Here is a 26,867-nt window from a genome sequence, read left to right as displayed (position 1 = left end):
GGGGGGGGGCCCTCGCTCCTCCAGTCCTGGCCTCTCCCAGAAGGGGGCACTCTCGGGGGGGGGGCCTCGCTCCTCCAGTCCTGGCCTCTCCCAGAAGGGGGCACTCTCGGGGGGGGCCCTCGCTCCTCCAGTCCTGGCCTTTCCCACCAGGGGGCACTCTCGGGGGGGGGCCCTCGCTCCTCCAGTCCTGGCCTCTCCCAGAAGGGGGCACTCTCGGGGGGGGCCCTCGCTCCTCCAGTCCTGGCCTTTCCCACCAGGGGGCACTCTCGGGGGGGGCCCTCGCTCCTCCAGTCCTGGCCTCTCCCAGAAGGGGGCACTCTCGGGGGGGGGCCCTCGCTCCTCCAGTCCTGGCCTTTCCCACCAGGGGGCACTCTCGGGGGGGGCCCTCGCTCCTCCAGTCCTGGCCTCTCCCAGAAGGGGGCACTCTCGGGGGGGGGGCCCTCGCTCCTCCAGTCCTGGCCTCTCCCAGAAGGGGGCACTCTCGGGGGGGGCCCTCGCTCCTCCAGTCCTGGCCTCTCCCAGAAGGGGGCACTCTCGGGGGGGGGGCCTCGCTCCTCCAGTCCTGGCCTTTCCCACCAGGGGGCACTCTCGGGGGGGGGCCCTCGCTCCTCCAGTCCTGGCCTCTCCCAGAAGGGGGCACTCTCGGGGGGGGGGCCCTCGCTCCTCCAGTCCTGGCCTCTCCCAGAAGGGGGCACTCTCGGGGGGGGGGCCTCGCTCCTCCAGTCCTGGCCTCTCCCAGAAGGGGGCACTCTCGGGGGGGGCCCTCGCTCCTCCAGTCCTGGCCTTTCCCACCAGGGGGCACTCTCGGGGGGGGGCCCTCGCTCCTCCAGTCCTGGCCTCTCCCAGAAGGGGGCACTCTCGGGGGGGGCCCTCGCTCCTCCAGTCCTGGCCTCTCCCACCAGGGGGCACTCTCGGGGGGGGGCCTCGCTCCTCCAGTCCTGGCCTTTCCCAGCAGGGGGCACTCTCGGGGGGGGCCCTCGCTCCTCCAGTCCTGGCCTCTCCCAGAAGGGGGCACTCTTGGGGGGGGGCCCTCGCTCCTCCAGTCCTGGCCTTTCCCAGCAGGGGGCACTCTCGGGGGGGGGCCCTCGCTCCTCCAGTCCTGGCCTTTCCCAGCAGGGGGCACTCTCGGGGGGGGCCCTCGCTCCTCCAGTCCTGGCCTCTCCCAGAAGGGGGCACTCTCGGGGGGGGGCCCTCGCTCCTCCAGTCCTGGCCTTTCCCAGCAGGGGGCACTCTCGGGGGGGGCCCTCGCTCCTCCAGTCCTGGCCTCTCCCAGAAGGGGGCACTCTTGGGGGGGGGCCCTCGCTCCTCCAGTCCTGGCCTTTCCCAGCAGGGGGCACTCTCGGGGGGGGCCCTCGCTCCTCCAGTCCTGGCCTCTCCCAGAAGGGGGCACTCTTGGGGGGGGGCCCTCGCTCCTCCAGTCCTGGCCTCTCCCACCAGGGGGCACTCTCGGGGGGGGCCCTCGCTCCTCCAGTCCTGGCCTTTCCCACCAGGGGGCACTCTCGGGGGGGGCCCTCGCTCCTCCAGTCCTGGCCTCTCCCAGAAGGGGGCACTCTCGGGGGGGGCCCTCGCTCCTCCAGTCCTGGCCTTTCCCACCAGGGGGCACTCTCGGGGGGGGGCCCTCGCTCCTCCAGTCCTGGCCTCTCCCAGAAGGGGGCACTCTCGGGGGGGGCCCTCGCTCCTCCAGTCCTGGCCTTTCCCAGCAGGGGGCACTCTCGGGGGGGGGCCCTCGCTCCTCCAGTCCTGGCCTCTCCCAGAAGGGGGCACTCTTGGGGGGGGGCCCTCGCTCCTCCAGTCCTGGCCTTTCCCAGCAGGGGGCACTCTCGGGGGGGGCCCTCGCTCCTCCAGTCCTGGCCTCTCCCAGAAGGGGGCACTCTTGGGGGGGGGCCCTCGCTCCTCCAGTCCTGGCCTCTCCCACCAGGGGGCACTCTCGGGGGGGGCCCTCGCTCCTCCAGTCCTGGCCTTTCCCACCAGGGGGCACTCTCGGGGGGGGCCCTCGCTCCTCCAGTCCTGGCCTTTCCCAGCAGGGGGCACTCTCGGGGGGGGCCCTCGCTCCTCCAGTCCTGGCCTTTCCCACCAGGGGGCACTCTCGGGGGGGGGCCCTCGCTCCTCCAGTCCTGGCCTCTCCCAGAAGGGGGCACTCTTGGGGGGGGGCCCTCGCTCCTCCAGTCCTGGCCTTTCCCACCAGGGGGCACTCTCGGGGGGGGGCCCTCGCTCCTCCTGTCCTGGCCTTTCCCAGCAGGGGACACTCTCGGGGGGGGGCCCTCGCTCCTCCAGTCCTGGCCTTTCCCACCAGGGGGCACTCTCAGGGGGGGCCCTCGCTCCTCCAGTCCTGGCCTCTCCCACCAGGGGGCACTCTCGGGGGGGGGCCCTCGCTCCTCCAGTCCTGGCCTCTCCCACCAGGGGGCACTCTCGGAGGGGGGGCCCTCGCTCCTCCAGTCCTGGCCTCTCCCACCAGGGGGCACTCTCGGGGGGGGCCCTTGCTCCTCCAGTCCTGGCCTCTCCCACCAGGGGGCACTCTCGGGGGGGGGGGGGGGCCCTCACTCCTGCAGTCCTGGCCTCTCCCACCAGGGGGCACTCTCGGGGGGGGCCCTCGCTCCTCCAGTCCTGGCCTCTCCCACCAGGGGGCACTCTCGGGGGGGGCCCTCGCTCCTCCAGTCCTGGCCTCTCCCACCAGGGGGCACTCTCGGGGGGGGGGGGGGCCTCACTCCTGCAGTCCTGGCCTCTCCCAGCAGGGGGCACTGTGGAGAGCAGGGCACCGGGCTGGCTGTGGGCAGGGCTCCTGGCTACTCCAGTCTCTGTGGGGGCGGGGGAGGGGGGGCAGGGGATGCCTGTGCTGTCTCTTCGGGCTCTGCTGCCCATTCTGCTCACGAGATGTCCCAGCCTGGCTCATGGAGAGGGTCCTGCACAGCTGGGGGCACAGGCCAGAGCTTCTGCACGTGGAGGTCTGCCCTGGTGGCCCTGGCTTCCCCAGCTCAGCGATCACCAACCAGTCGATCGGGATCTACCGGTCGATCTTGGAGCCGCTGACGGGGGAACCTGATTGGTTCGGCCAAGAGGCTGTCAAGTGCCGGCACTTCAGCTGCCCCTCCCCCTACAGCTGCGCACCTCCTGCCCTTTGCCTTGGAGCTGCTTCCCCCCCCGGGAGGAAGGGAGAGGGGGTGCTGATGTCAGGGTGCCCCCTCCCACCCTGTATTTTATCTCCCCAGAAAGCATGGGGGGGCACACCAGGGCTTGGGATGGAGGGAGGGTGCTGGCTGCTTTTGGGAGTGGTGCAGGGCCAGGGCAAGGGGGAGCTGCCTTAGCCCTCCTGCACCCCCACCCAGGAGCCACCTGAGGTCAGAAGGGCCCAGCTGGAGCCAGAATCCCAAACCCCGGCCCCAGTCTCGAACTGCCCCCTGCACCTGAAGCCCCTGCCCTAGCCCTGAGCCCCTTGGACCCCAACTCCCTGCCCAGGCTCAGCTCCGAGCCCCTCTCACACTCCAGATCCCTTAGCCCAAGACCAGAGCCTGCGCCCCAACCCTCTGCCTCGCCTGGAGAAAGGGAGGGAGGAGGGGGGACGGAGTGAGCAGGGGCAGGGCCTCCGAGAAGGGGCACGAAGGGGGTGGGGCAGGGGTATTTGGGTCTGAGGCAGGTCCTGGGTTGCACGTATGTTCAGTGTGACGGCGCGTTGGGGTTCCCCCGACTCCTGCACCCCCGTAATGGCACGAAGACTCCCCCAGCCAGTCGAACAGAGGGAGTTTATTGCTTCTCCAGGATACAGCACAGCACAGATGGAATCTGGTTCCAGGGCAGGCCTAGGATGCCTCAGCCCCCTTGAGATGGGGGAGCCTGGGCCCCTAAATCCCAGCCCCTTTCCTAGGCTGCTTCCTCCATGATTCCAGACAGAAACTCAAACTCTCTTCCAGCCCTGCCCCCAGCCCGGTGCTGGTCTCCAACACCCTCCCTTTGTCTCTGCCTGGGCGGCTGAGCCTGGGTGTCTGGGTTAATCCACATGTGCGAGTCAGTGGAAATCTCCCATCCCAGCGCAGGGGACCGCGGGTCACAGAGCAGACAGCCCCTCCCCTGCCGTGCCCCAGGCAGACACCACGGCTCACCAAAGGGATGTGAGGGGCCCGGGCGCAGGGCCTCTCAGATGCCTTCTCCTGCCCTGGGCAGGGGGTCTGCTTGGCGCATTTGCCCCCTTTCTGCTCCTCAGCAAAGTCCTACAGAAAGTCAGGCTAGCGCTGGCGTGGCCCCAGCAGCATCGGTTTGTGGAGCTTGCGGTGTTCCCCGCCCCCCCCCGTGGCTGCTGCTGCTCCTGCCTCGGAACCACAGCCACCACCTCATCCCAGCCCCACGTCCCTGCCCCCCACCGTGTGGATGCTGCGCGGCTGAACGCAGAGGAGCAGGCCTGCTTGGCGGGTGTTTGCTGCCTTCTCCTCAAAAGCAGGAAGCCCTGAGCTGGCAGAGCTGCCCGGCCGAGTCCATCCATGGCATCTCTCCAGCGAAGGCCCGACCCGGTCGATCCTGGATTACATGGGGTTGGTGCGCTCTGCCCTCAAGGTGCATTTGGCGTCCATTTCCGCCTTCCGTCCCCAAGGCAGGGCCACGTGGTTGTCTCCTGGGACAGGGTGGGCAGTTTCCTCAAGGGTCTGGACCAGCTTTTTCTCCTGGTCAGACCCTGGTTCCGCCATGGGATTGGAACCTGGTCCTGTCTCAGCTCTCTGGCCCCTCATCTGAACTAGGGATGTAAATATTGATCAGAACTATTACAGGTCTATCCTTGAACCAGTTAACTGGCTGGGGCTGCAGCAGGTAACCGGTTAGCCAGGTAACCTTTCACCTCCTGGTTTGAACAGCTAGCCACGTGCTCCTGGTTCATCTGTTCTGGAGGTGCCTGTCCTCGTGGCGGTAACGAGTTTCCGAACTTGGAGCCTTGATGTCGGAGCCGCGGTGCACGTATTCCATAAGGACCAGGTTCCACTCCGTCCCCAGCCGGCCTCTCCCGAAAGCAGGGTCAGCCTGCAGCCGGGCCCGTCTGTCCCACACCCGACAGGCCGTCACTCGGGCCCTGGCTTTTTACCTGGCCAGGACCGGGCCATTCCGGGTGTCCCTGTGCGCACTGTGACCCCGCTACCCATTGTGCGGGCGCACTTGCAGGGCACAGGCTTCAGCAGCGGCATTTCCAGCCCAGGACGTCAGGCGATGGCTTGGTCAGCAGGGCATGCCTGCGCCGTACTGTGCGCCCTCGCCTCCCTGACAAGGGCCAATGCCGGATTCGGCTGGGCGATCCTGCAGCCTTCCCCTGTGGTACTGCTGTGGAAAACTTCCAGCACCAGTGCACATGGCAGGCACACACGCCTCCCGGAGAATGAGCAACACATCTCGCAGGACAGCCGTTACGGCACCTGGGCTCTAGGGTGCCAGGAGCGGAGCAGGGACTCTGGAAGAGGTGGGTCTCTGAGGCTATGTCTAGACTGCAGAGTTTTTGTGCAAAAACTCGCAGAGCGTCCACACCTGAAGTGCGTTTTTGCGCAAGAAAATTGACAGAACGGAGGGGGTTTTGCACAAGAGTTACTCCTCTTTCTAGGAGGAATAACTCCTTTTGTGCAAGAGCTCTTGTGCAGAAAGGTGTGTGGGGAGGGGGAACTGCCTCTTTTTGCGCCAAAAACCCCCATCGAAAAAAGCCCAGGTGCCCTGGTGGTCGTTCTGTGAATGGCAATCAGCGCTTTCTTTCCAGAGCATCCGTGCAGTCTGGGTGCTCTCTTGTGCAAAAGCCCATTGCTTTTTCATTGCACGTTTACAGCGTGGGTGCACTCTTGTGCAAGAAGTTTTTGCAGAGATATTCCGCAAAAAGCTTCTTGCGCAGGAAGCCTGCAGTGTAGACAGAGCCTGAGCGCCAGATCTGTGGGGGACAGGACCGGCCTGGCGGACTCGGCACAGAGTGGCTTGTGCTGGTAGCGCGGAAGGAATAATTGAGTCGTAGATCAGACTAGATAATAGATGGAAAGGCGGGCGGATAATTGGAGAAGACGAATGGTCAGGCCCCAACATCACAGCACCATTAATTTTATTTAAGGACAGCAAATTAGAGGGAGCACTTCGCTTCCTATCGCCTAATTATTTTAGGTAATGGAAATGCTTAATGTACTGTGAATACAGTGACTGCAGAATAAATAAACAAAGGACCCCGCCCCAGGGGCCCGGCAGAGCTGTGCTGACCATGCCTTCGGTGCGACCCACAGCTCACGCGGCCCCTTGAGCCTTCCTGGGAGCGTGGAGGGGAGCAGGGCGGTGCCGGCCCTGTGGGGGGAGCATGGGCCGGGGCTGAGTGGGCTACGTAGGGGTCTCGGCAGGGAGGGCTCGGCTCTCTGTGTGGAACAGGGCAAGTTCCCGGAGCAGCCCGGTGTGTCTCACCCCAGCCCACACGGGGACGCTGGCCCCTCAGTGCCTGGGATCATGGTGACAGGGGCACCCCGTCCTTCACGCTGCTAGTCCACCTCTGGCAGGGCCCCAGCTCCCCGTGGGGAGCGCCTGACGCCCGTGCTCAGATCTGTGGCCGCCCCTCGCTGGCTCCGCGCTGCCGGCTCCGGGTGCGTTGCGCTAGGATCGGGGGGGGATCTGGTGGGTGCTGCAGCATGGGGAGGGGAGAGCAGCTGTGCCCAGAGGGGCTCCCCTTAGCCCAGCACCCTGCTCGGGCTGCCGCTAGCACCATCTGCTCTCAAGGGAGGAACAAGTGGGCACAAGGGGGGGAGGGACATGCGGGATTGACGGCTTGGCTGGGGAAGCCGCCTCAGCCATGGGACATCCCAGGCTCAGCTCCAGGGCTCAGAGTTGTCCAGGAAATACTCGCTCTGCCTAAAGCAGTGTTCTTCTCTCTCTGGAGCGGGGGGGCACCCTCGCAAAAACTGGCCCCGCCCCTTCCCCGAAGCCCCGCCCTGCTCACTCCCTTCCCTCCACCATCACTCGGTGTCACCCAGCTGGGACAGGTTTGGAAAGGGGGATGCAGGCTGTTGGTGGGGACCAGGAGTTGGCAGAGTGGGAATGTGCTCTGGGCTGAGCCTGGGTGCAGGGGGGACAGCAGGCTGGGGCAAGGGGTTGGGGTGCGGGAGGAAGTTTGGGTGCAGGGAGGACAGCAGGCTGGGGCAGAGGGTTGGGTGCAGGGGACAGCAGGCTGGGGCAGGGGACACGGGTGCAGGGGACAGCAGGCTGGGGCAGGGGGGTGGGTGCAGGGGACAGCAGGCTGGGGCAGGGGGGTGGGTGCAGGGGACAGCAGGCTGGGGCAGGGGGTGGGTGCAGGGGGACAGCAGGCTGGGGCAGGGGGTGGGTGCAGGGGACAGCAGGCTGGGGCAGGGGGTCGGGGTGCGGGAGGTGTGACGACGCAGTCGGTGTTCCCCCAAATCCTGCAGCCCCGTAGCAGCAAGAACAGACTCCGGCAGTCGTAGAATCGAGAGGGTTTATTGTACCTTTGGGGTACAGCCCAGCACAGATGTGAGGGCTCAGGGCCGGGATGCCTCAGACCCAGGGTTAGGGATCCATCGCCCCTAGGCCCCGGCTTAGCCTCTTCTCTCCATGCTTCCCAGCCGGCCACTGCCTCCCTCCCAGGTCCTGCCCCCCAGCCCGGTGCTGGTCTCCACCCTCCTCCCTTTGTCTCTGCCTGGGTGGCTGTGCCTGGGTGTCTGGGTTAATCCACATTTGGGAGAGTCAGTGAGAATCTCCCCTCCCAGCGCAGGGGGCCCCGGGTCCCAGAGCAGACAGCCCCCCCAGAAGGCATATGGGATGCTGGGCTCTGGGAGAGGATAGGGCTGAGGCTTGGGGTACAGGGTGGAGGAGGGAGCAACCTCGGTCCCCCCCCACTCCTGGAAGAGGCCGGAGGGAGCACATGGCTCTGTGCACTGCCCCTCTGCAGGCACCACCCCTGCAGCTCCCATTGGCCACAATTCCCCGTTCCCAGCCAATGGGAGCTGTGGGAGGCGGTGCTTGTAGGCAGAAGTCCTCCGAGCTTGGAGCCCTCTGCTCCCTCCCTCACCAGGGGGGTCGTGCTGGCTGCTTCTGGGAGCAGCGTGGGTTGGGACAGGCAAGGAGCCTGCTTTAGCAGCTGCCCCACTGGAGGTCATGATTGACAGGCAGCTCCACTCGGGTCTGTGGGCCTTGCAGTGGAGAACAGGAACTAGCCTAGGACATGCCGGCTTCCTGCTGCCGCCCAGCTGAGCTCCTGCCCCCAGTCATTTCTTGTGCCGGCTAGTAAACCTGTGGCCTTCCCATGTCCCACCCTCTTGGGGAGGGGAATTCAGACTCCATGGAGATCTGGGCTTTTCCAAACCAGCTACCTTCCTGGCCCTGCTCTCTTCTAGCTCCATGGCAGATGTGAGCGTCCCGCTGCTGCAGGTGAGTCCCAGCTGTGGCACTGGTGGCAGTACCTGCCGACTCCCCTGCTCCTTTCTTAGTTAGTTTCTTATTTAGGCCCGTCTCTGGGGCTAACTTTTGCAGACAAATTAGCTTTGATCTTCCAAAATGTCATTCTCCAATTAAGGGCAAAATCTAGTCAAGTTTTGCGTCTGAATTCATTTTCCAAGCCCTCACTCCATTAGGGCAGCTGAGTGAAAGGCTTTGAAATGTAATTGCTGACTTGAAATCCGATTAGAAAAGGAAGCAGAAATGTCTGTGCCCAGACGGAGCTGTTGAGCAGCTCTGAGGCTCGGCACATGGGCCCACCCTGCACCGAGCCGCTTGTGGGTGGAGAAGGAGGCCTCTCCTGGCCCCAGCAGGAGGGGGAGCCCAGGCGGAGCGGTGGGAATGGAAGTGGCGTGGCTTCCTGACTCGTGTCCCTGTCTGGTACGCAGGGGACGGTGCGGCTGTCTTGTGCCCGGGTGCCACCGTGTCGGTGGGACCAGGAGGTGTGCACGGGGGCAGCGGAGCATGGCCGGGTTCTGCCCACGGGGCAGCGCTGATTCGTCACTCAGGGCTGGGAAGAACCCGCCCCGTGGGCAGAACAGCTGCTCCCATGGGCCGGGGGTCCCACCGCAACAGACAAGCTGCTTCCATTGGGTCTGTACCGCGGCGCTGGGGGGCTGGCCAAACCGTTCCCTGGCCATAGCAGCAGACGCGAGGCCCCAGCCTGAATTGGGGAGCCAGAGCTGGTCCCCCATGCAGGCACCAAGCGCCGTGGCCCCCCGTTCCCACTGCTGCCACTGGGCCACAAAGGCCCCGCTGTGTTGCTCATCTTGCTCCCGTGTGCGCCGGGGCTGGTGGGGCTCCACCTGTGAGTCAGACCCAAGGCCGGGCCCAGCAGACCCAGCCCCTCGCCAGGTGGGTCCCCCTGCCCGTGGCCTCGCTGGGGGCTGTGTGTGGAAGTCCGAGTGCAGGGCTGCTCTGCGCTGCGCTGCTCCTGTCCCGCTCAGCACGGGCCAGGCCAAACACTGGGATTGGCTGAGCACATCAGCCTGGCCACTACCCTGAGCTCTTCTCTGCCTGCCATAGGTACCTGGGGGACGGACGCTTCCACCTGGAGTCGGTCATGATCGCCAACCCCAGCATCCCTGCCTACAGGTACTGCAGCCAGCATCACACGGGGCACTGCTGGGGGCGGCTCTGGGATTTCCTGCGTGGGTACAGCCCCTCCCTCCCAGTTCTGGCTGGCACTAGGGCCTGGCTCCCCCAGGCCCCCCATCCCCACACAGGAGCTGTGGCAGCGCTGCTGCCTTTAGCGTTTTGGCTGCCAAGTGTCAGGGTGGGGAAGCCAGCAGCCGCTGCTCTGCAGAGCCCCCGGACAGCATGGCGGGGCGAGGAAAGAGGCACTGGGCTACCACGAGCAGGCCTGCTCCCAGGAGCCGCTGCAGGTGCTGTGGGTCCCTCCGCCTGGGGGAGTGCCCATGTGCACAGGGCTCCGGCCAGGAGATCTTCTGCCACTCCCACAGGCAAGGGGAGAGCGTCTTCGCCAGCTGCGCTGCAGCACCCCACGGTGCTTGGGCAGCCGGGCCGTGGGCGTGGGGGGCGGCTGCTCCTGGAGCAGCCCCTGGCCCAGGGCTCCACCCCCCATGTCCTCGCAAGGCACTCCAGCCCCTCTGCACTTGGCGGGAGGAGCAGGGCCAGGAGGGGGGGGAGATGAACACCAGCCATTTACTCCAGCTGAATATAAACATTTTGACAAGTACCTGGGAAAGCTCTTTGAGGTGCAGCCATTAAACTCCGGCTGCTGCAGGCAGAAGCCATAAAATGCGATGATGAGGCTGCTGAAAGCAGATGAACGATGGGGAGCAAAAGGCTGGCCCGCTCGGTGGAATCGGAATTCTTAGTAGGTCGTTTGTTACTGGCGGGAGAGGCGCCTCCGGTTTATGGGGCTGGGGAAGCTGCTGCAGCCCACGTGGGATTTGATTAAAATTCTCTTCGTCAAACAAAGCAACAAATCACAGTTTTCTGCATAACTGCTGAGGGAGAGAGCGAGAGGCCCGGCCTCCGCGACGAGGGGCCCGCTGGGCTGGGCTGGCTGGGCCGGAGGAACCAGGCTTCTGTCCTCGGCCCGGGCAGCGCAGGGCGGCCTGAGGAGGGGACGCGATGTGTCAGCCCCAGGAGCCGTCTGGCCGTGGCTGGCCTGTGCACTGCCCCCATGGGGCAGGTAGCTCAGTGGGCATCAGAGGAGAGCCTGGCTATCTGGGACTGACGGGAATGGCAGAGCAGTGAGGGGTCACCCCCAGGCCCTCTGCTTGGCTCCAGGCTCCTCCTTGCCAGAAGAGGGGGTCAGCCCCCTCCCCCGAACGTGGTGTCCACTCTGAGCGCCAGGCCCTGGAGGCTCCCTCCCCCCAGGGCCTGGGTCTAGGGAGGCGCTGCCGGCTGTACGTCCCCTCAGCCCTGCGTCTGCTCACAGGTACGACCCCTACGGCAAGGTCTTGTCCAGGGAGCACTATGCCCACGAGCGCATGCAGCGCGCCCGACAGGAGGCCATCCGCACCGCCGCCCGCGCCCGCACCTGGGGCCTCATTCTCGGCACCCTGGGGCGCCAGGGCTCCCCCTCCGTCTTGCAGGTACCGCCCGAGACGCCCCTGCCCTGCAGCTGGCTGGGCTCCCCGCAGGCCTCCCCCAAGCACTCAGGAGTGGGAAGGGAACCTGGGTTTTCCACTGCTCTGGGGCCTGCTGCTGCCCGGGAGCTTCCCTGGGCCTCACCTTGGGTCTGCAGCACTGTGCCCAGGCCCCGCTGCTGCCCTGGCGCTGCCCAGCTGGGCTCCCTGCCCCGGCTGAGGCGTTGCGGGGGGATCTGGCCTGGCTGAGGCGGGGCAGAGTGGGGGAGCTGGCAGGACAATTAGCAGGAGGTGAGGGAGCCAGAGCTGCAGGCCAAACAGCAATTCGTTCTCAGCTGCTGTTAGCTCTGACGTGGGCGTGGGCTCGCTTCCCCTGCCTGGCCCCGTGCCAAGGGCCGGGGGGCTGCATCCTGGCCACGTTCAGGGCCTGGCAGCTGCCCCCTGCAGCCCCCCCAGTGCGCTGCCTCATCTGGGTCCCACTGGCCCTGCAAGGCGTCTGGCAGCAGCAGTGTCCCAGGCCACCAGGGACAGCACCTGCTGCGTCCCTGGGAGGTCATGGCTGTGCCCCATTCCCAGCCTGGGGTCACGCCCAGGGTGCTGCACCCAGGGGACAAGCTGGGAGCTTCCCCGGGTCTGAGTCACAAAACTGCCCCAGCTTGGCACAGCGAGTAGGCAGCGCTGAGGCGGGGCCGGGGGGTGGTACTAGCACTACGCCAGGCCAGGTTGGCATGGGGAGTGCTCCAGGGAGGGGGAGGGAGCAGGATGGGGGGGGAGGGGAGGAGGCAGGGTCCAAGGCTGGTGGGTGCGGGGATTGTGGGGGAGGGGGAGGGGTAGAGTCCAGGATTGGGGGCTGGTGGGGGGAGATTGTGCTTGTTGGGGGAGGGGGAGGAATGGGGGCTGGCGGGGGAGGGGATTACGATGAATGGGGGAGAGGAGGGACCGGGGTCTGGGGGGCGGATTGTGCTGGGGGAGGGAGGGGCAGAGCTGGGGGCTGGCGGGGGGAGGGGATTACAATGGATGGGGGGGGAGGGACCAGGCCCTGGGGGGGGCGGATTGTGTTGGGTGAGGGAGGGGTGAGGGGAGGGGATTGCGATGGATGGGGGAGGAGAGGGGAGGGACCGGGGCCTGGGGGGGGAGGGCTGGGGGCTGGAGGGGATTACGATCAATGGGGGGGGAGGGGAGGGTCCGGGGTCTGGGGGGGGGAGGGGATTACGATGGATGGGGGAGAGGAGGGGAGGGACCGGGGCGGGGAGGGGATTACGATGGATGGGGGAGGGGAGGGTCCGGGGCCTGGGGGGGGAGGGGATTGCTCTGGATTGATGAGGGGCACGTACAGCCTGGTGCCTGGCTCAGCTCTCAGCCCTGCTGGCTGGTGGTGCCCTGCCTGGCCCCGAGGCCCCCAGGGAGCAGACGGGGCCTGCAGGAGCTCTGGCCGCGGGGCAAGGCGGGCGGCTGGCAGGCAGGACAACCAGCACGGCTGAGCTGGGAAGGATGGAGCCCGCTGGCCCTGCTGCTGCCAGCTCAGGCCAAGGCTGCCGCTAACGAGCACAGATTGTTGTAGTTGAGCAGTAATTACTTCATTAGCCACAGCTGCCAGTGGCAGAGCGGCTGGGAGGGGCAGGGATGGGGGAGCTTGTCCTGCTGCTGCTGCTTGGGGCTCCAGGCGGATGGTGCCAGCCCCTGCTTGCTGGGCCTGTCCCCGGTGGCTCTCGGGCTGCAGAGACGGGGCCTTTCCATGCCACCCAGCATTGCCTGCCCCCCGTGTCCCTGGGGCCATGTCCGGCTGTCCTGGGCAGCCCCCCGCTTGTCAGAGCCCTCTGCTCCGGCCAGGCGCAGGGGAAGCTGGAGGCCCGTTCCCAGGGCACTGCCGTGGGGGGTTCCAAGCGCCCCGGCCAGGCTGGGGCTCTGCTAACGCTCCCGTGTCTCCTTCCCCACAGCACCTGGAGGTGCGGCTCCAAGGCCTGGGCCTCCCGTTCGTCAGGGTGCTGCTCTCCGAGATCTTCCCCAGCAAGCTGCAGCTTTTCCCCGACGTGGACGCGTGAGTGTGGGCCTGGCTCTGCCTCCATCGGCCCGTCCCTGGGCCCACCTGGCTGCCTCCCACAGCCCTGCCCCAGGTTGTCCAGGCGAGACTTCGCTCCCTTCCCTGCTCAGCCCCCAGCCCTCGCCTGGCTCCTCCCCTGAGGAGAATAGCCCAGCCCCCCGCACCTGCCTTCGCCAGGCAAGGCCCGTTCTGCCCTCCGCTGTGCTTTGCGCTCAGTTCTCTGCACGGGGCTGTGGGTGGCCTCCGCTGAGCCCGGGCGGCCTGAGGCTTTGGGAGCTAGAGGCAGGTGCCCTCTGCGCTGCGGGGCCCACGGGCCTGGGCCTGGGCTTAATTTGTGTCCCCCCCAAGGCCCTGTGCGCCCCGGGGCGGGGGTGGATGGCGGGTCACGGGGACACGGTTAGGGCGCTGGAGCCCCGAGGCTGTTGGCTCCGCTCTGGGGTGGTGGAGGAGCCTCACTGGCTGGTGTCCCCGCTCCCAGGGACACACCTAGCAGCAGGTGCCAGCAGAGCAGCCGTAGGCACAGGCAGGCCAAGTGGTGGCTCTGGGCCCTGAGCAATATGGGGGCCCCCAATGGGCCAGCACCCCTCCCCCCCAGCAGGAGTGCGCACAGGCCCCACAGGAATGCTCTGGTTCCTGGCAGCAGGAGGCTCGGCTCCAGGCAAGCGGCCTGGCATGGGACCCCAGGCGATGCCCTTGGGATTTGAGGGGGGCCACCAGGGAGCTCGAGTGGGTGGCCCAGCTCCAGGATCCCGTGGTGAAAGGGGAGAGCCCTGGGGGTTCCTGTGGCCACAAGCCCCTCCCCACTCGCTGTGCCTTGGAGGCCCAGTTCTGCACTCGCTCGTCCCCCCAGGGCATCCTTCCCAGCCCAGTTTTTCTCCAGGGCGCCCCCTCCTGTCCTCTCCCAGGCAAGCGTCTGCAGAGCCCACCAGCCGCCCGCACGGGCCCTTCCTCGGGGATGTGGGCCCCCAGAGCAGAGCACCGCTGCCTGTGAATCTGCCTTGGCACGGGTGGTTTGGGTGGCCCCAGGCCATGCCCCCCCTCCCGTGCTTGGGGGGAGACGTCTCCTAGCCCTGCCTGTTCCACCCTGAGTGCCAGGCTGCTCGGTGCCGCGCGTCCGCTCGGCTGGGCATGACGGCGGCAGGACAGAGCCCTGGCGACGGGATGCAGCCCAGGCCAAGCCGCAATAAACACCCCAAGCACCAAGCGCTAGTAGCTGCTTCGCTGAGGGGCAGCTCTTGGGGCCGTGTCACGGCTGGGGGGCTGGTCTTTGCGTAGGGCGGACTTGCTCTGTGGCCTCTGCAGCTTCCGAGCTCCCCTCGTGTCTGCCAAGCCCCTCTTCCCCCTGCCCTGCCCAGCCGAGCCCCTGCAGCGACACCTCGGATATGGAGGTGGCCAGAAAGCCCCCAGAGGCTCCAGCTTTGCTGCTACTGGGCGCATGGTAAGGCCCCTCCAGCGCACGCAGCCTGTCCCCCCACCCCACGCGCACTGGGGATTTGCCCACCTTAGGGCACTCGCTGGGGAAAAGCCATGTTGTGCCAGTCCCCAGTGCCAGCAAGGCGCTGCCCATTGGCCCCAGCCTCCTGCACTGTTCCTAGCCCCTGGAATCCCAGGGGGCGAATGAGCAAGTCTCCCCTGGTGGTGCAAGCCCTGCCCAGGAGGTGGTGGAACAGGCCTGAACTAGCTGGGTGATGGAGCCCCTGTCCTTCCCTTCCAGCTGGGTGCAGGTGGCTTGTCCCCGGCTGTCCATCGACTGGGGAGGAGCCTTCAGCAAGCCGCTGCTCACACCCTACGAGGTAAGACGCCCCCTGCAGCCCTTGGCTGAGGCAGGGTGGGGACTTGCCCCGAACCCCAGGACTGCCTGCCAGGAGAGAACCCCAGTGCACAAGGCTTGGGGCCTGGAACAGACATTCTGCTGGCTGAGCTTGCTCTACAGCAGAATCAGCTGCACCTCCAGCCTGGCCAGCCCCGAGCTCCCCTAGTGCCGTTCTCCCGGCCCCATGCAGGCAACCCAAGAGGGAGACAGACTCTGGGAGCTTTGAGCCTGGCTGGGAGTGGGCCTCCCCTGCTGGAGCAACAGGACGAAGGGGCCACCAGCCCGTTCTTTTCGGGAAGATTTATGGACCCGTTTGTAGTTCTCAGGGCCAGTCGCTCCACCTTGCGCAGGCGTCTGTAGGCCACACGCAGAGCGCTGCAGGCCTGGTGTCCTGTGCGCCCCCACCCGCTCTGTCGCGCTTTACTACACAGTCCAGGGACCCCGCGCTGCACAGCGCTGTTAGTGCCAGGCTGCAGACGCTGATCAGAGTGCCATTTTCCTGAGTTGTTAAAGTGCCTGTTCGGAGTAGGAGCCCCCTGGCGCACTGGTCGCTTCTCTGTGCTACCCCCTATGGAGACCGCTGGTTCCTTTGTGGTGGTGACACAACTTTGCACCTGGCCAGGCTGCCGTGGCACTGAAGGAAATCGAGTGGCAGCAGACTTACCCCATGGATTTCTACGCCAGCCAGTCCCTGGGGCCCTGGACAGCCAACCATGCCAGCCACCGGCCACAGAGGACCACCAGCCAGCCCACGCAGGTGAGGGACTCAGTAATGGGGTTGCAAGGAAGAAGGGTCCCTGGGGAGACACAGGCTCTCTCAGCTGCCTCCTCCAGACCTGTTTCTCTGGCTGATGCTGATGCCCATAAACCTGTCCCAACCAAGGCCATTGCTTCTCCTGAGCCTCACCCTTAGGCCTCCTGTGCCCAGGAGAAACACCCTCCTCGGTGCCTGCACCTAGCCACCAGAGGACTGCAGGTGCTTAGAGCCTTGTACCTGCTGCATGTGGACAAAGGCAGGAATGGCCTGTCTCACCCCCCCCCCCCCTCCGCCGCACCTGGTGCTCCCTAGGGATGGAGGGAACCGTGCCAGAGCCCTGGGCAACGAGACACCAGCCTTCGGGGGCAAGTTTCACTCCTGCTTTGCTGGGTTTTCCTGTTGCCAAAGGAAGCGGCCGCTCGGCCTGCATGCCTGGGCTCTGCCGTGTGCTGAGAGCGCCACCCAGCGGCTCCAGCCGGTAGCTGGTGATGAGACTCTTGGTGTTGGCCCAGTGCTGGGCAGCTGGAGCCCTTCCCCCCGTGCCAGCCTGGAAAGGGGCGCTGGCTTTCATGACCCAAGGGCATGCGGCAAAGGCCTCAAGAGTCCTGACTTCCATCCTCAGGCGGCAAGTCCTTGGTCAAGTGCCACTTGAAGCCCATTCGGGGGCTGGGGCTTGCCCTCTTGGGGAGTGCTGGTGACTAGGGCTGCCCCACAATGCCACAGCACAGGGAGCTGGTGTCTAAGGACTTTCTGAGAAGTGATTTAAGGGGCCAGCAGGACGGGAGCGGCTGTGAGAAGCTGCAATCTTGTCTGATCTGTCTCGGCTGTTCCTGCTGAGATATGGGACTGGGAGCAGGCGCTCCTCTGAGTTATTGTAGCTGTTTCTGTAACAAGTGGCGGCTGCTCGGTGCCTGTCTAGAGTGTGATAAGCGGAAGCAGCACAAAGGCTGTGTCGCAGCCCGTCACTTGTTCACTGTAGGGCAATGTGTGAGCATTTATTGGTGTCATCTGCCTAGGAAATGAAAGGGGAGGTTTAACGGGCCATAAATCCACTCTGGGAACACGACTTCCAGCGTGTAGGCTCTGCAAGGGATGGATAGGAGACCAAAAATGTCTCGTAGGGGCCACAAGGGGGGTGTTTGAAGGGCAGTAGCTGGCACTAGGGAGCAAGGTGTGATGATGGGATGGTGTTGGCAGAATTTTGGGCTGGAGGCCCATCCTCTCCTGAATGCGCTCTCTCTCTCTCTCTCTTTCTCGGCTGTAGAGGGAGCTGCCTGAACCTGTGGCACCCATGGATGCTGGTGTGGGGAAGCAGTGCACCGAATGCAGGTGTCCAGACCAGCCCTCACTGCAGCCAGAACACCCCTGAACCCCCAAGCCACAGGGACATTGGCAGGCACAGCCCTGCAGTTACCGGCACAGGCAGCATTGCTCTCAGGAAGGGCTGTCTCTGACTTGGAGACTGATGGAAGGGGCCACCCAGCCCTGCAGTGTCTGACACCCAGGGCAGGTAGCATAGGCAGTGGCGGAGCCTCTCACTGCCTGAGGGAACCATCTCCCTGTCTGGCCATTCAGCATGAAGTGTCTCCAGGGAGGCTGCCTGAAAGTAGGGATGTAAATGCCCTTTCAAATGTGGATTGGTTCGACTGTATGTTTAACCTGTTAACCAGCCCCCTGCATTGCACCCTGAGTGGGGAGCCACTGGTGCATCCCCCCACCTGCATCATGCTGCAGAGGGCCCAGCCGGGCCGGGTCGCTGCGTACCCCTCTCCACCGCTACCTGAAAGGGCCAGCTGGATCTGTGGTTCTGGTGCCAAGGACCATTCCCTGGGCACTGAACTGAGATCAGCTGTGCCCAGACCTTGATTAATTCGCATTGAAATGCCCTGTGTGGCAGAGGCGGAAATGGCGCTGAGCTGCTGAGGCACAAGCTTGGGCAGAGTGTGGCGGTTCGGGCTGGGTCCTCTCCCTGCCGTGTGGGGACAATGAATTCAGGCCACCGCGCCGCTCTGTTTCCCCTCCGAACAAGTGGGCAGAGGCACAGGCTGAGGCTGGGGAGCCAGTGAGCCCCGGCTGCCACGGGGGTTGCCATTGTGTGTGTGCCTGTGGAGGGGAGGTGCGGGCTGGGGGGCCAGTGAACCCCGGCTGACAGGGGGGTTGCCATTGTGTGTGTGCCTGGGGAGGGGAGGTGCGGGCTGGGGGGCCAGTGAACCCCGGCTGACAGGGGGGTTGCCATTGTGTGTGTGCCTGGGGAGGGGAGGTGCGGGCTGGGGGGCCAGTGAACCCCGGCTGACAGGGGGGTTGCCATTGTGTGTGTGCCTGGGGAAGGGAGGTGCGGGCTGGGGGGGCCAGTGAACCCCGGCTGACAGGGGGGTTGCCATTGTGTGTGTGCCTGGGGAAGGGAGGTGCGGGCTGGGGGGCCAGTGAACCCCGGCTGACAGGGGGGTTGCCATTGTGTGTGCGCCTGGGGAGGGGAGGTGCGGGCTGGGGGGGCCAGTGAACCCCGGCTGACAGGGGGGTTGCCATTGTGTGTGTGCCTGGGGAGGGGAGGTGCGGGCTGGGGGGGCCAGTGAACCCCGGCTGCCACGGGGGTTGCCATTGTGTGTGTGCCTGGGGAAGGGAGGTGCGGGCTGGGGGGGCCAGTGAACCCCGGCTGACAGGGGGGTTGCCATTGTGTGTGTGCCTGGGGAGGGGAGGTGCGGGCTGGGGGGGCCAGTGAACCCCGGCTGCCACGGGGGTTGCCATTGTGTGTGCGCCTGGGGAGGGGAGGTGCGGGCTGGGGGGCCAGTGAACCCCGGCTGCCACGGGGGTTGCCATTGTGTGTGTGCCTGGGGAGGGGAGGTGCGGGCTGGGGGGCCAGTGAACCCCGGCTGCCACGGGGGTTGCCATTGTGTGTGTGCCTGGGGAGGGGAGGCGCAGGGTGGGGGGCCAGTGAACCCCGGCTGCCACGGGGGTTGCCATTGTGTGTGTGCCTGGGGAGGGGAGGTGCGGGCTGGGGGGGCCAGTGAACCCCGGCTGCCACGGGGGTTGCCATTGTGTGTGTGCCTGGGGAGGGGAGGTGCGGGCTGGGGGGCCAGTGAACCCCGGCTGACAGGGGGGTTGCCATTGTGTGTGTGCCTGGGGAGGGGAGGCGCGGGCTGGGGGGCCAGTGAACCCCGGCTGACAGGGGGGTTGCCATTGTGTGTGTGCCTGGGGAGGGGAGGCGCAGGCTGGGGGGCCAGTGAACCCCGGCTGCCACGGGGGTTGCCATTGTGTGTGTGCCTGGGGAGGGGAGGCGCGGGCTGGGGGGCCAGTGAACCCCGGCTGACAGGGGGGTTGCCATTGTGTGTGTGCCTGGGGAGGGGAGGCGCGGGCTGGGGGGCCAGTGAACCCCGGCTGACAGGGGGGTTGCCATTGTGTGTGTGCCTGGGGAGGGGAGGCGCAGGCTGGGGGGCCAGTGAACCCCGGCTGCCACGGGGGTTGCCATTGTGTGTGTGCCTGGGGAGGGGAGGCGCGGGCTGGGGGGCCAGTGAACCCCGGCTGACAGGGGGGTTGCCATTGTGTGTGTGCCTGGGGAGGGGAGGCGCGGGCTGGGGGGCCAGTGAACCCCGGCTGACAGGGGGGTTGCCATTGTGTGTGTGCCTGGGGAGGGGAGGTGCGGGCTGGGGGGCCAGTGAACCCCGGCTGACAGGGGGATTGCCATTGTGTGTGTGCCTGGGGAAGGGAGGTGCGGGCTGGGGGGCCAGTGAACCCCGGCTGCCACGGGGGTTGCCATTGTGTGTGTGCCTGGGGAGGGGAGGCGCAGGCTGGGGGGCCAGTGAACCCCGGCTGCCACGGGGGTTGCCATTGTGTGTGTGCCTGGGGAGGGGAGGCGCGGGCTGGGGGGCCAGTGAACCCCGGCTGACAGGGGGGTTGCCATTGTGTGTGTGCCTGGGGAGGGGAGGCGCGGGCTGGGGGGCCAGTGAACCCCGGCTGACAGGGGGGTTGCCATTGTGTGTGTGCCTGGGGAGGGGAGGCGCAGGCTGGGGGGCCAGTGAACCCCGGCTGCCACGGGGGTTGCCATTGTGTGTGTGCCTGGGGAAGGGAGGTGCAGGCTGGGGGGCCAGTGAACCCCGGCTGACAGGGGGGTTGCCATTGTGTGTGTGCCTGGGGAAGGGGAGGTGCGGGCTGGGGGGGCCAGTGAACCCCGGCTGACAGGGGGGTTGCCATTGTGTGTGTGCCTGGGGAAGGGAGGTGCAGGCTGGGGGGGCCAGTGAACCCCGGCTGACAGGGGGGTTGCCATTGTGTGTGTGCCTGGGGAGGGGAGGTGCGGGCTGGGGGGCCAGTGAACCCCGGCTGCCACGGGGGTTGCCATTGTGTGTGTGCCTGGGGAAGGGAGGCGCGGGCTGGGGGGCCAGTGAACCCCGGCTGACAGGGGGGTTGCCATTGTGTGTGTGCCTGGGGAAGGGAGGTGCGGGCTGGGGGGCCAGTGAACCCCGGCTGACAGGGGGGTTGCCATTGTGTGTGTGCCTGGGGAGGGGAGGTGCGGGCTGGGGGGCCAGTGAACCCCGGCTGACAGGGGGGTTGCCATTGTGTGTGTGCCTGGGGAGGGGAGGTGCGGGCTGGGGGGCCAGTGAACCCCGGCTGACAGGGGGGTTGCCATTGTGTGTGTGCCTGGGGAAGGGAGGTGCAGGCTGGGGGGCCAGTGAACCCCGGCTGACAGGGGGGTTGCCATTGTGTGTGTGCCTGGGGAGGGGAGGTGCGGGCTGGGGGGCCAGTGAACCCCGGCTGACAGGGGGGTTGCCATTGTGTGTGTGCCTGGGGAGGGGAGGTGCGGGCTGGGGGGCCAGTGAACCCCGGCTGACAGGGGGGTTGCCATTGTGTGTGTGCCTGGGGAGGGGAGGCGCAGGCTGGGGGGCCAGTGAACCCCGGCTGCCACGGGGGTTGCCATTGTGTGTGTGCCTGGGGAGGGGAGGCGCTGGCTGGGGGGCCAGTGAACCCCGGCTGCCACGGGGGTTGCCATTGTGTGTGTGCCTGGGGAGGGGAGGCGCGGGCTGGGGGGGCCAGTGAACCCCGGCTGCCACGGGGGTTGCCATTGTGCGTGTGCCTGGGGAGGGGAGGTGCGGGCTGGGGGGGTAGTGAGCCCTGGCTGCCACGGGGGTTGCCATTGTGCGTGTGCCTGGGGAGGGGAGGCGCTGGCTGGGGGGCCAGTGAACCCCGGCTGACAGGGGGGTTGCCATTGTGTGTGTGCCTGGGGAGGGGAGGTGCGGGCTGGGGGGCCAGTGAACCCCGGCTGCCACGGGGGTTGCCATTGTGTGTGTGCCTGGGGAGGGGAGGCGCTGGCTGGGGGGGGGCTGACGCGGGGGTGCCCCGGGGGAGGCCTGGGGGGGGGCTGACGCGGGGGTACCCCCCCGGCACGGCCCCAAATCGAGCGTCGCCCCGCCCCGCCCCGCCTGGCGCAAGGGGGAAGCGGCACGAGCCCGGGGGCGGGGCTCCGGGGTGCCCGGCCCTGCTACTCCCCGCTGCAGCCTGGGGGGAGGGGCACAGACTGGCCGTCCCCTCGCCCCAAGATGGACAGGCGGACCCCGCCTCTCAGCAAGCGCCGGCCAATGCAAACCCCGCTCCAGTGCCATGGCAACAGGGTCCCGCCCAGGGGCATGGGCACTTCCGGCAGGGCGGCCGGATTTCCGGTCCCCGCGCCCGCCATGTCCGAGGGGAAGCGGCCGCTGCGGCTCCTGGGTCTCCATGGTTACCGCCAGAACCAGCGCGTCTTCCACGAGCGGACCGGGGCGCTGCGCAAGGCACTGCGGGGCCGCGCGGAGCTGGTGAGCGTGAGCGCGCCCCACGCGGTCCCGGCGCCGCCCGAGCAGGGTAAGCGGGGTGCTGAGGGGCGGGACCGGGGGGAGCCGGGCGAGGGGCGGGGCCTCGGGCTGGGAGCACGGGGGCGGGGAGGAACCGCCAGAGGGGCGGGGCCTCGGGCTGGGGGCGGGGCGGGGAGGAACCGCCAGAGGGGCGGGGCCTCGGGGGCGGGGCGGGGAGGAACCGGGCGAGGGGCGGGGTCCCGCTGCAGCCCGGCCTGGTGCTGCCTCTCCCCGCAGGCGGCGCGCCCGAGCCCCGCGGCTGGTGGTTCTCGCGGCCGCGGGAGGCGGCGTTCGACGCGCTGGAGGCCGCGGCCGAGTGCGCGGGGCTGGAGGCGGCGCTGGAGAGCGTGTCCCGGGCGCTGGCGGAGCAGGGCCCCTTCGACGGGCTGCTGGGCTTCAGCCAGGGCGCGGCGCTGGCCGCCATGGTCTGCGCGCTCCAGCAGCGCGGCGACCCGCGCTTCCCCCCCGTCCGCTTCGCCATCCTCGTCGCCGGCTTCGCCAGCCGCGCCGTGCCCCACCGCGCCTACTACCGCGAGCCCATCGCCCTGCCCTCGCTCCACGTGCTGGGAGAGACCGACCGCGTCATCCCCGCCGCCCTCGGCCGCCAGCTGGCCGCCCACTTCGTCCAGCCCGTCGTGCTCACCCACCCCGGGGGGCACTTCGTGCCGGCCGCCGCCCCCCAGAAGAGAGCCTACCTGGAGTTCCTGGCCCAGTTTTCGACATGAACACGGAGGACAGGCAGCATGCAACCCTTGGCACCAGTCCTGGCCTGCCCCTGTGGCCGGATGCAGGAGCTCACAAGCACCTTAAAGACTTATGTGGGCATCAGCTTTGCATCTGACAGAGTAGTTTTCACTCAGGAAAGCTTATGCCTCCTAAATCTCTGTGTCTTTAAAGTGCCACAGGACTCTTTTTTTGCAGGTGCAGACTAACATGGTGACCCCTCAGATTTAAAGGATCTTTAGGTGACCCAAGCAAAAGTTGAGGTGACTTGACCACAGTCTGGAAGTAGCACCTACTTGGTGAGAAGATTCTGATAAACCCAGGGCTCTTTAATCTAGCAAATGATAATAAGATCCAGTGATTGGCAGTTGAAGCCAAAGAAATTCAGACTAGAAATAAGACACGAATTTTTACACTAATAGCCATTGGACCATTTTGCCTTGGTTTGTGGCAGATTCTCTGGCACATGGATTCTAAATCAATATTCAGTGGCTTTAAGTTACAGGTTTGAGGCAGGAATGGCTGGTTGAAATTCAATGTTTTGTGTTATGCTGAAACACAAACTAAATTGTCCTACTACTTCTGATGTTAAAAATCTACTACTCAGGACAGGTGGAGTCTTGTCAAGGAAGCATGTACTTGGTCATATGATCTATAATAAATGGAACTCCAGTTGAGCTGTCATCAGTGTGCCTGTGTAGGTTCCAAAGTTCCCTATGTTGTCCTGCCTCCTGGATGGGCTGACAACTAGGGATATTAAATATCGGTTAATTGAATAATAAAGTAACCTCATGAATTCTTATCAGTTACTCAACTATCCTATAGTCCGCGGGGGCAGGCCCAGCAATCAGTGTGCCCCAGCTTCACTCCTAGAAGACCCATCAGAGACAGCAGCACGGGATGCCAGGTGGGAGCAGGTCCGCAAGGGGACCCAGTTTAAAAACTATCTCCCCTGGTGGGCCAGCTGCCTGTCACCCTGTGCTGCTGCCTGTTACAAAGAGGCCCTGGGTCGGGGTTGCAGCAGCCCCTGTCTAGGGAATGGTCTGGGCTTCCAGACCTGGCATGAGCCAGAACACAGCAGCTGAAATGTTCCAGAGCCTGTCTAAGCAGTGTTTTTGTGGAAGAGACTGCCCAGACTGCACTAGCCATGAGATTCCATTATTGAGAGCTGAAACCTCAAGAGACCAATTTGCAGAGGTTACCATGACAGGTTGCAGCAAGTGGCGATGGTGCTGAACTATCTGCAACAGAATGGTGGAGTGAACAGTGGCACAACAAACTATAGTGGCCAGAGCAAGTGGTGAGTGGTTGGAGAAATAGCATAGTGCTTCTCTCCCCCCCCCCCCCCCCCCCCAACCTTTCCCCATGAACTCATGTGAAAGCAATTCTGATTTCTGAGTCTCCACTAACCAAGCACCACAGTAAGTAGGGTGTGCTGTAGGGAAAGGTGTCTATGGATTAGGTTTAACTATGTTTTAGTGACTTTGCTCCAGAACACTAGATTTGTGACTGGAAAACTTAGAAAAATGTTTCCTAGTAGGCCAAGGCTTTTGGAATGTATTATTTGTCAAGGTTGTTATCTCAACGTCATTGCTATCTTGAGAGATGATTATATTTGGAATTTCCGTACTAAACATTTTTATTATTTTTATCCTGTACTGCATCAGAGTAGTGGTCCATCTATCCCAGTATCCTGTCTTGCAACAGTGGCCAATGTCAGCTGCCCCAGAAAGAATGAACAGAACAGGTAATCAAGTGATCCATCCCGTCACTTTCAGTCTCAGCTTTTGACAGAGGCTAGGAACATTTGGAGTTGCATCCCTGCCCATCCTAGTTAATAGCCACTGATGGGTCAATCCTCCAGGAGCTGATCTAGGTTGGTTTGGGTTTTTTTTTTTTGGGGGGGGGGGGGGGGGGGGGTTAAACTCTTCACAGCATCCCCAGCAAAGAGTTCCATGAATTGTCTGTGTTTTGTGTGAAGAAATACCTATTTTGGGGTTTTTTTAAACCTGCTGCTTATTAACTTCATTGGGTGATCCCTAGTTCTTGTGTTATGAGAAGGATTAAATAACGCTTTCTTATTCATTTTCTTCACACCAGTCAAGATTTATAGTCGTCTATCATATCCCCACTTAATTGTCTCTTTTCCAAGATGAAAAATCTGTCCTTTTAATCTCTCCTCCAATTTCATATCCCTAATCATTTTAGTAGTCCTTCTTTGTACCTTTTCCAGTTCATTTACATACACACATGTGCACTGGCAGACTTACCTGGCGTTGCCCGGGTCCTTCAGGGCAGGGGGCTGGCACTGTGGGGGTGCAGGACTCAGAGCAGGTTATTGGGTATGTGGATTGGGGGCGTGCAGAAGGCTGCAGAAAGGGGGCGTGCAAGAGTGAGAGTTAGTGGCTGAGGAGGGGGCAGGGCCCAGGGCGGGAGGTTCCCTCCATCACAGGCCTTTTCTCTCCCCCACCTCCTCCAGTGCTGCTGCACAGGGCTGGAAGGAGAGGGAAAGGGTTTGGGGCAGGGGAGCTGTGTGCTTGCAGCCAAGATGTCAGAGCCCCAGCCCTGCCAGCCTCTCCAGTGGTGGTACAGCTATTCCCAGTGATCACTGCAGGCTAGTGCTCCCCCCTTGCAGGCTCACTTTTATATTGTGTCCCTTCAAACAGCAGCCCCTCCCTTTCTGCGCTATGGAACCTCAGGGGGAGCCGAGTTAGTCTGTACAGGGTAAATTTACAAAACAACAAATGGTCTGGCAGCACTTTATAGACTAACAAAAAAAAACTGCCCTTTTCCCAAGGCTTCTGGTTTTCCTGACACAACCAAACTGACTTTTTGCTTTAAGTTAGGAGAGGAGGAAGCAGAATACAAATTTGGTGGCCCTAGCTCTTACTGTTTAGGAGTTCTTGAAGAAATGGACTCGCAGAGAGACACAGACAGACACACTGTAAAATATAAATATAGATATTTGGGGGGAGGGAATTAGGTGACCAGACTGCACTGAATATTTAAGATGTGAGCATACCATGGATTTATATAGTAGCTTTATGATTTTTTTCTGCCTTATCAATCACCTTTCTAATGGTTCTGAAAATCTGTGTGCTTTTTTTCTGCCACTGCACATTGAGTGGATATTTTCAGAGAACTTTCCACAGTGACTCCAAGATCTTGCTCTCAAGTTGCAACAGCTGATATAGTCCCCATCATTTTAAATGTCTAGTTGAGACTGATAAATGTGAAGTTGTGGACATTGAGAAAACATACAGCCCACCTTCACCATCCTTGATGATACCCCCTTGTAAATTCAAACATCCCCACCCCCACCCCAAATTTCAGTTCCTAGAGAAAACACTGAAGTTGGCTGCTCTGAGTGGTATTGATGGGAGTCCCAGATCTTGGCCAAACAAAGTGTTAGAGAGACAAAATGAGGGGAGCAGTTTGATCTCATAGCCTTTACGCCCTGGAGTGGCTCTGCAAAAGCAACCAGCTACTTGGCCAAACTTGGTGCCAAAGCTTCTAACTAGCTCCAGAAAACATTCCATGTGCCCCTCTGCTGGCACAAAGGGGAATGTACCAAATGCCCTCCTAGCCATGAACTCTTGTGCACATCCAGCCCCGAGCAGCTAGATGTAATTTCATTTCTCACAGTTTATCCCATATAAAATGCAGTTTTTCAAAGAAAGAGCTTCAGCATGTAAAAATCTGCTCTCCTGACTCTAGGCCAGATCTTCGGCTTAAGACATTTTCTTGGAACATACAGTAAGCTTCATTCAGAAATGGGGTTGGGAGTTGGGGCTCTACTGGGCTTCTCACACTGGGCGTACTAGACATTCTTGAAGAGGAGTCTGCTGTGTCTGAGATGAGGGTATTCCCCTGAAAAGAGCCTGAGTCACAAACTTATGTTTAAAGGATTCTCTCTGAACACACCTCACAGTGATGAGTGACCCTGCCCCAGAGTCAAACCCTCTGCTAGGTGTTTACAGGACAGAAGACAGTGTCCCTGCAGCTGTAGGGCAGGGAAAGAAATCCTGGTTGCTGCTGTTAAGGGGAGCGGATAGTGTTGTCCAAGAATGAACGCTAAAGGCCACGCAGTAGTGCTGATGATATAGTCAGAGCTCTAGAAACGAGTAGGAAAAGTCCTGTAATTCTGCAGGGTGGTACCCAAGGATAGGAAGGCAGATAGGCTGAGATGCCTTGTTGCTATGACAAGATTCTGGCTGATAGGGCTATTTTGCCCTCTTGTGGTAGTTGTGGTAATTGTAGGATTTTAAACTAGCCAACATTCTGTTCTCAGCATTTGTACTGACTGGTGACCTGCAGTGTTCCCTCTATTCTTTTCCATCCATGTGTGGGGGTTTTTCCATCCATATGCAGAATACATTTTATGTGTACGGAGGCATGTGCGAATGTCCAACACCAGTAGAAACAAAAAAAACCCTAGCTGTAGGTGCTAGGGATGTAAAATCCTATTCAATCAGTTTTCCATTTAAATGTTACATTTAACAGCTTAAAAAGGGGTGGGCTGGAGTGGCCTTCTGCCTGTTGTGTGATGCGATGGGCCGAGCTGGGCTGGAGCAGTCCTCGCTGCAGGCGGAGGCTCTTCCAGCCAGGCCCAGCCTCCAGTTAACCAATAAGCTTCACCAAGTAAGGGTGATGCTAACCAGTTAGCCACTGCTATCCTATTCTAGTGGTGGTTGGACCTGCCATGAGCGCAGAGGACTGG

General features: G+C 63.6%; 2 protein-coding genes across 4 annotated transcripts in view; both read left to right on the top strand.

The window, feature by feature from the left end:
* Window positions 1-17,240, top strand: part of DPH1 (diphthamide biosynthesis 1) — a 42,379-nt gene extending 25,139 nt beyond the window's left edge. Inside the window, exons 7-12 of one of the 3 annotated variants that reach the window (XM_075904466.1) lie at window positions 9,460-9,528; window positions 10,844-11,000; window positions 12,932-13,032; window positions 14,750-14,828; window positions 15,471-15,605; window positions 16,870-17,240. In XM_075904466.1, the coding sequence (XP_075760581.1) occupies window positions 9,460-9,528; window positions 10,844-11,000; window positions 12,932-13,032; window positions 14,750-14,828; window positions 15,471-15,605; window positions 16,870-16,974 (646 nt within the window). In that variant the 3' untranslated portion in view covers window positions 16,975-17,240. Of the gene's footprint in view, window positions 1-9,459; window positions 9,529-10,843; window positions 11,001-12,931; window positions 13,109-14,749; window positions 14,829-15,470; window positions 15,606-16,869 lie in introns of all 3 variants that reach the window. The other 2 variants (XM_075904467.1, XM_075904468.1) reach the window with 2 other exon arrangements.
* Window positions 17,241-20,991: 3,751 nt separating this feature from the next.
* On the top strand, window positions 20,992-22,949 carry OVCA2 (OVCA2 serine hydrolase domain containing). The gene is made up of 2 exons (XM_075904465.1): window positions 20,992-21,434; window positions 21,662-22,949. The coding sequence occupies exons 1-2, from the start codon at window positions 21,134-21,136 to the stop codon at window positions 22,147-22,149; spliced, it is 789 nt and encodes a 262-aa protein (XP_075760580.1). The 5' UTR covers window positions 20,992-21,133; the 3' UTR covers window positions 22,150-22,949.
* Window positions 22,950-26,867: the final 3,918 nt, after the last annotated feature.

The sequence above is a fragment of the Pelodiscus sinensis genome, chromosome 21, assembly GCF_049634645.1.
Source record: "Pelodiscus sinensis isolate JC-2024 chromosome 21, ASM4963464v1, whole genome shotgun sequence".
In the NCBI taxonomy this organism is placed as follows: domain Eukaryota; kingdom Metazoa; phylum Chordata; order Testudines; family Trionychidae; genus Pelodiscus; species Pelodiscus sinensis.
Note: the sequence above shows the minus strand (reverse complement) of the source record. Positions and strands in the feature narration are given on the sequence as shown.

What these genes read in the sequence shown, in the direction of transcription:
- OVCA2 (XM_075904465.1), top strand. Translation starts at nt 21,134, where the DNA reads ATGGACAGGCGGACCCCGCCTCTCAGCAAGCGCCGGCCAATGCAAACC. An exon ending in CCCGGCGCCGCCCGAGCAGG is followed by an intron (nt 21,435 to 21,661) that starts GTAAGCGGGGTG and finishes CTCTCCCCGCAG; the next exon opens with GCGGCGCGCCCGAGCCCCGC.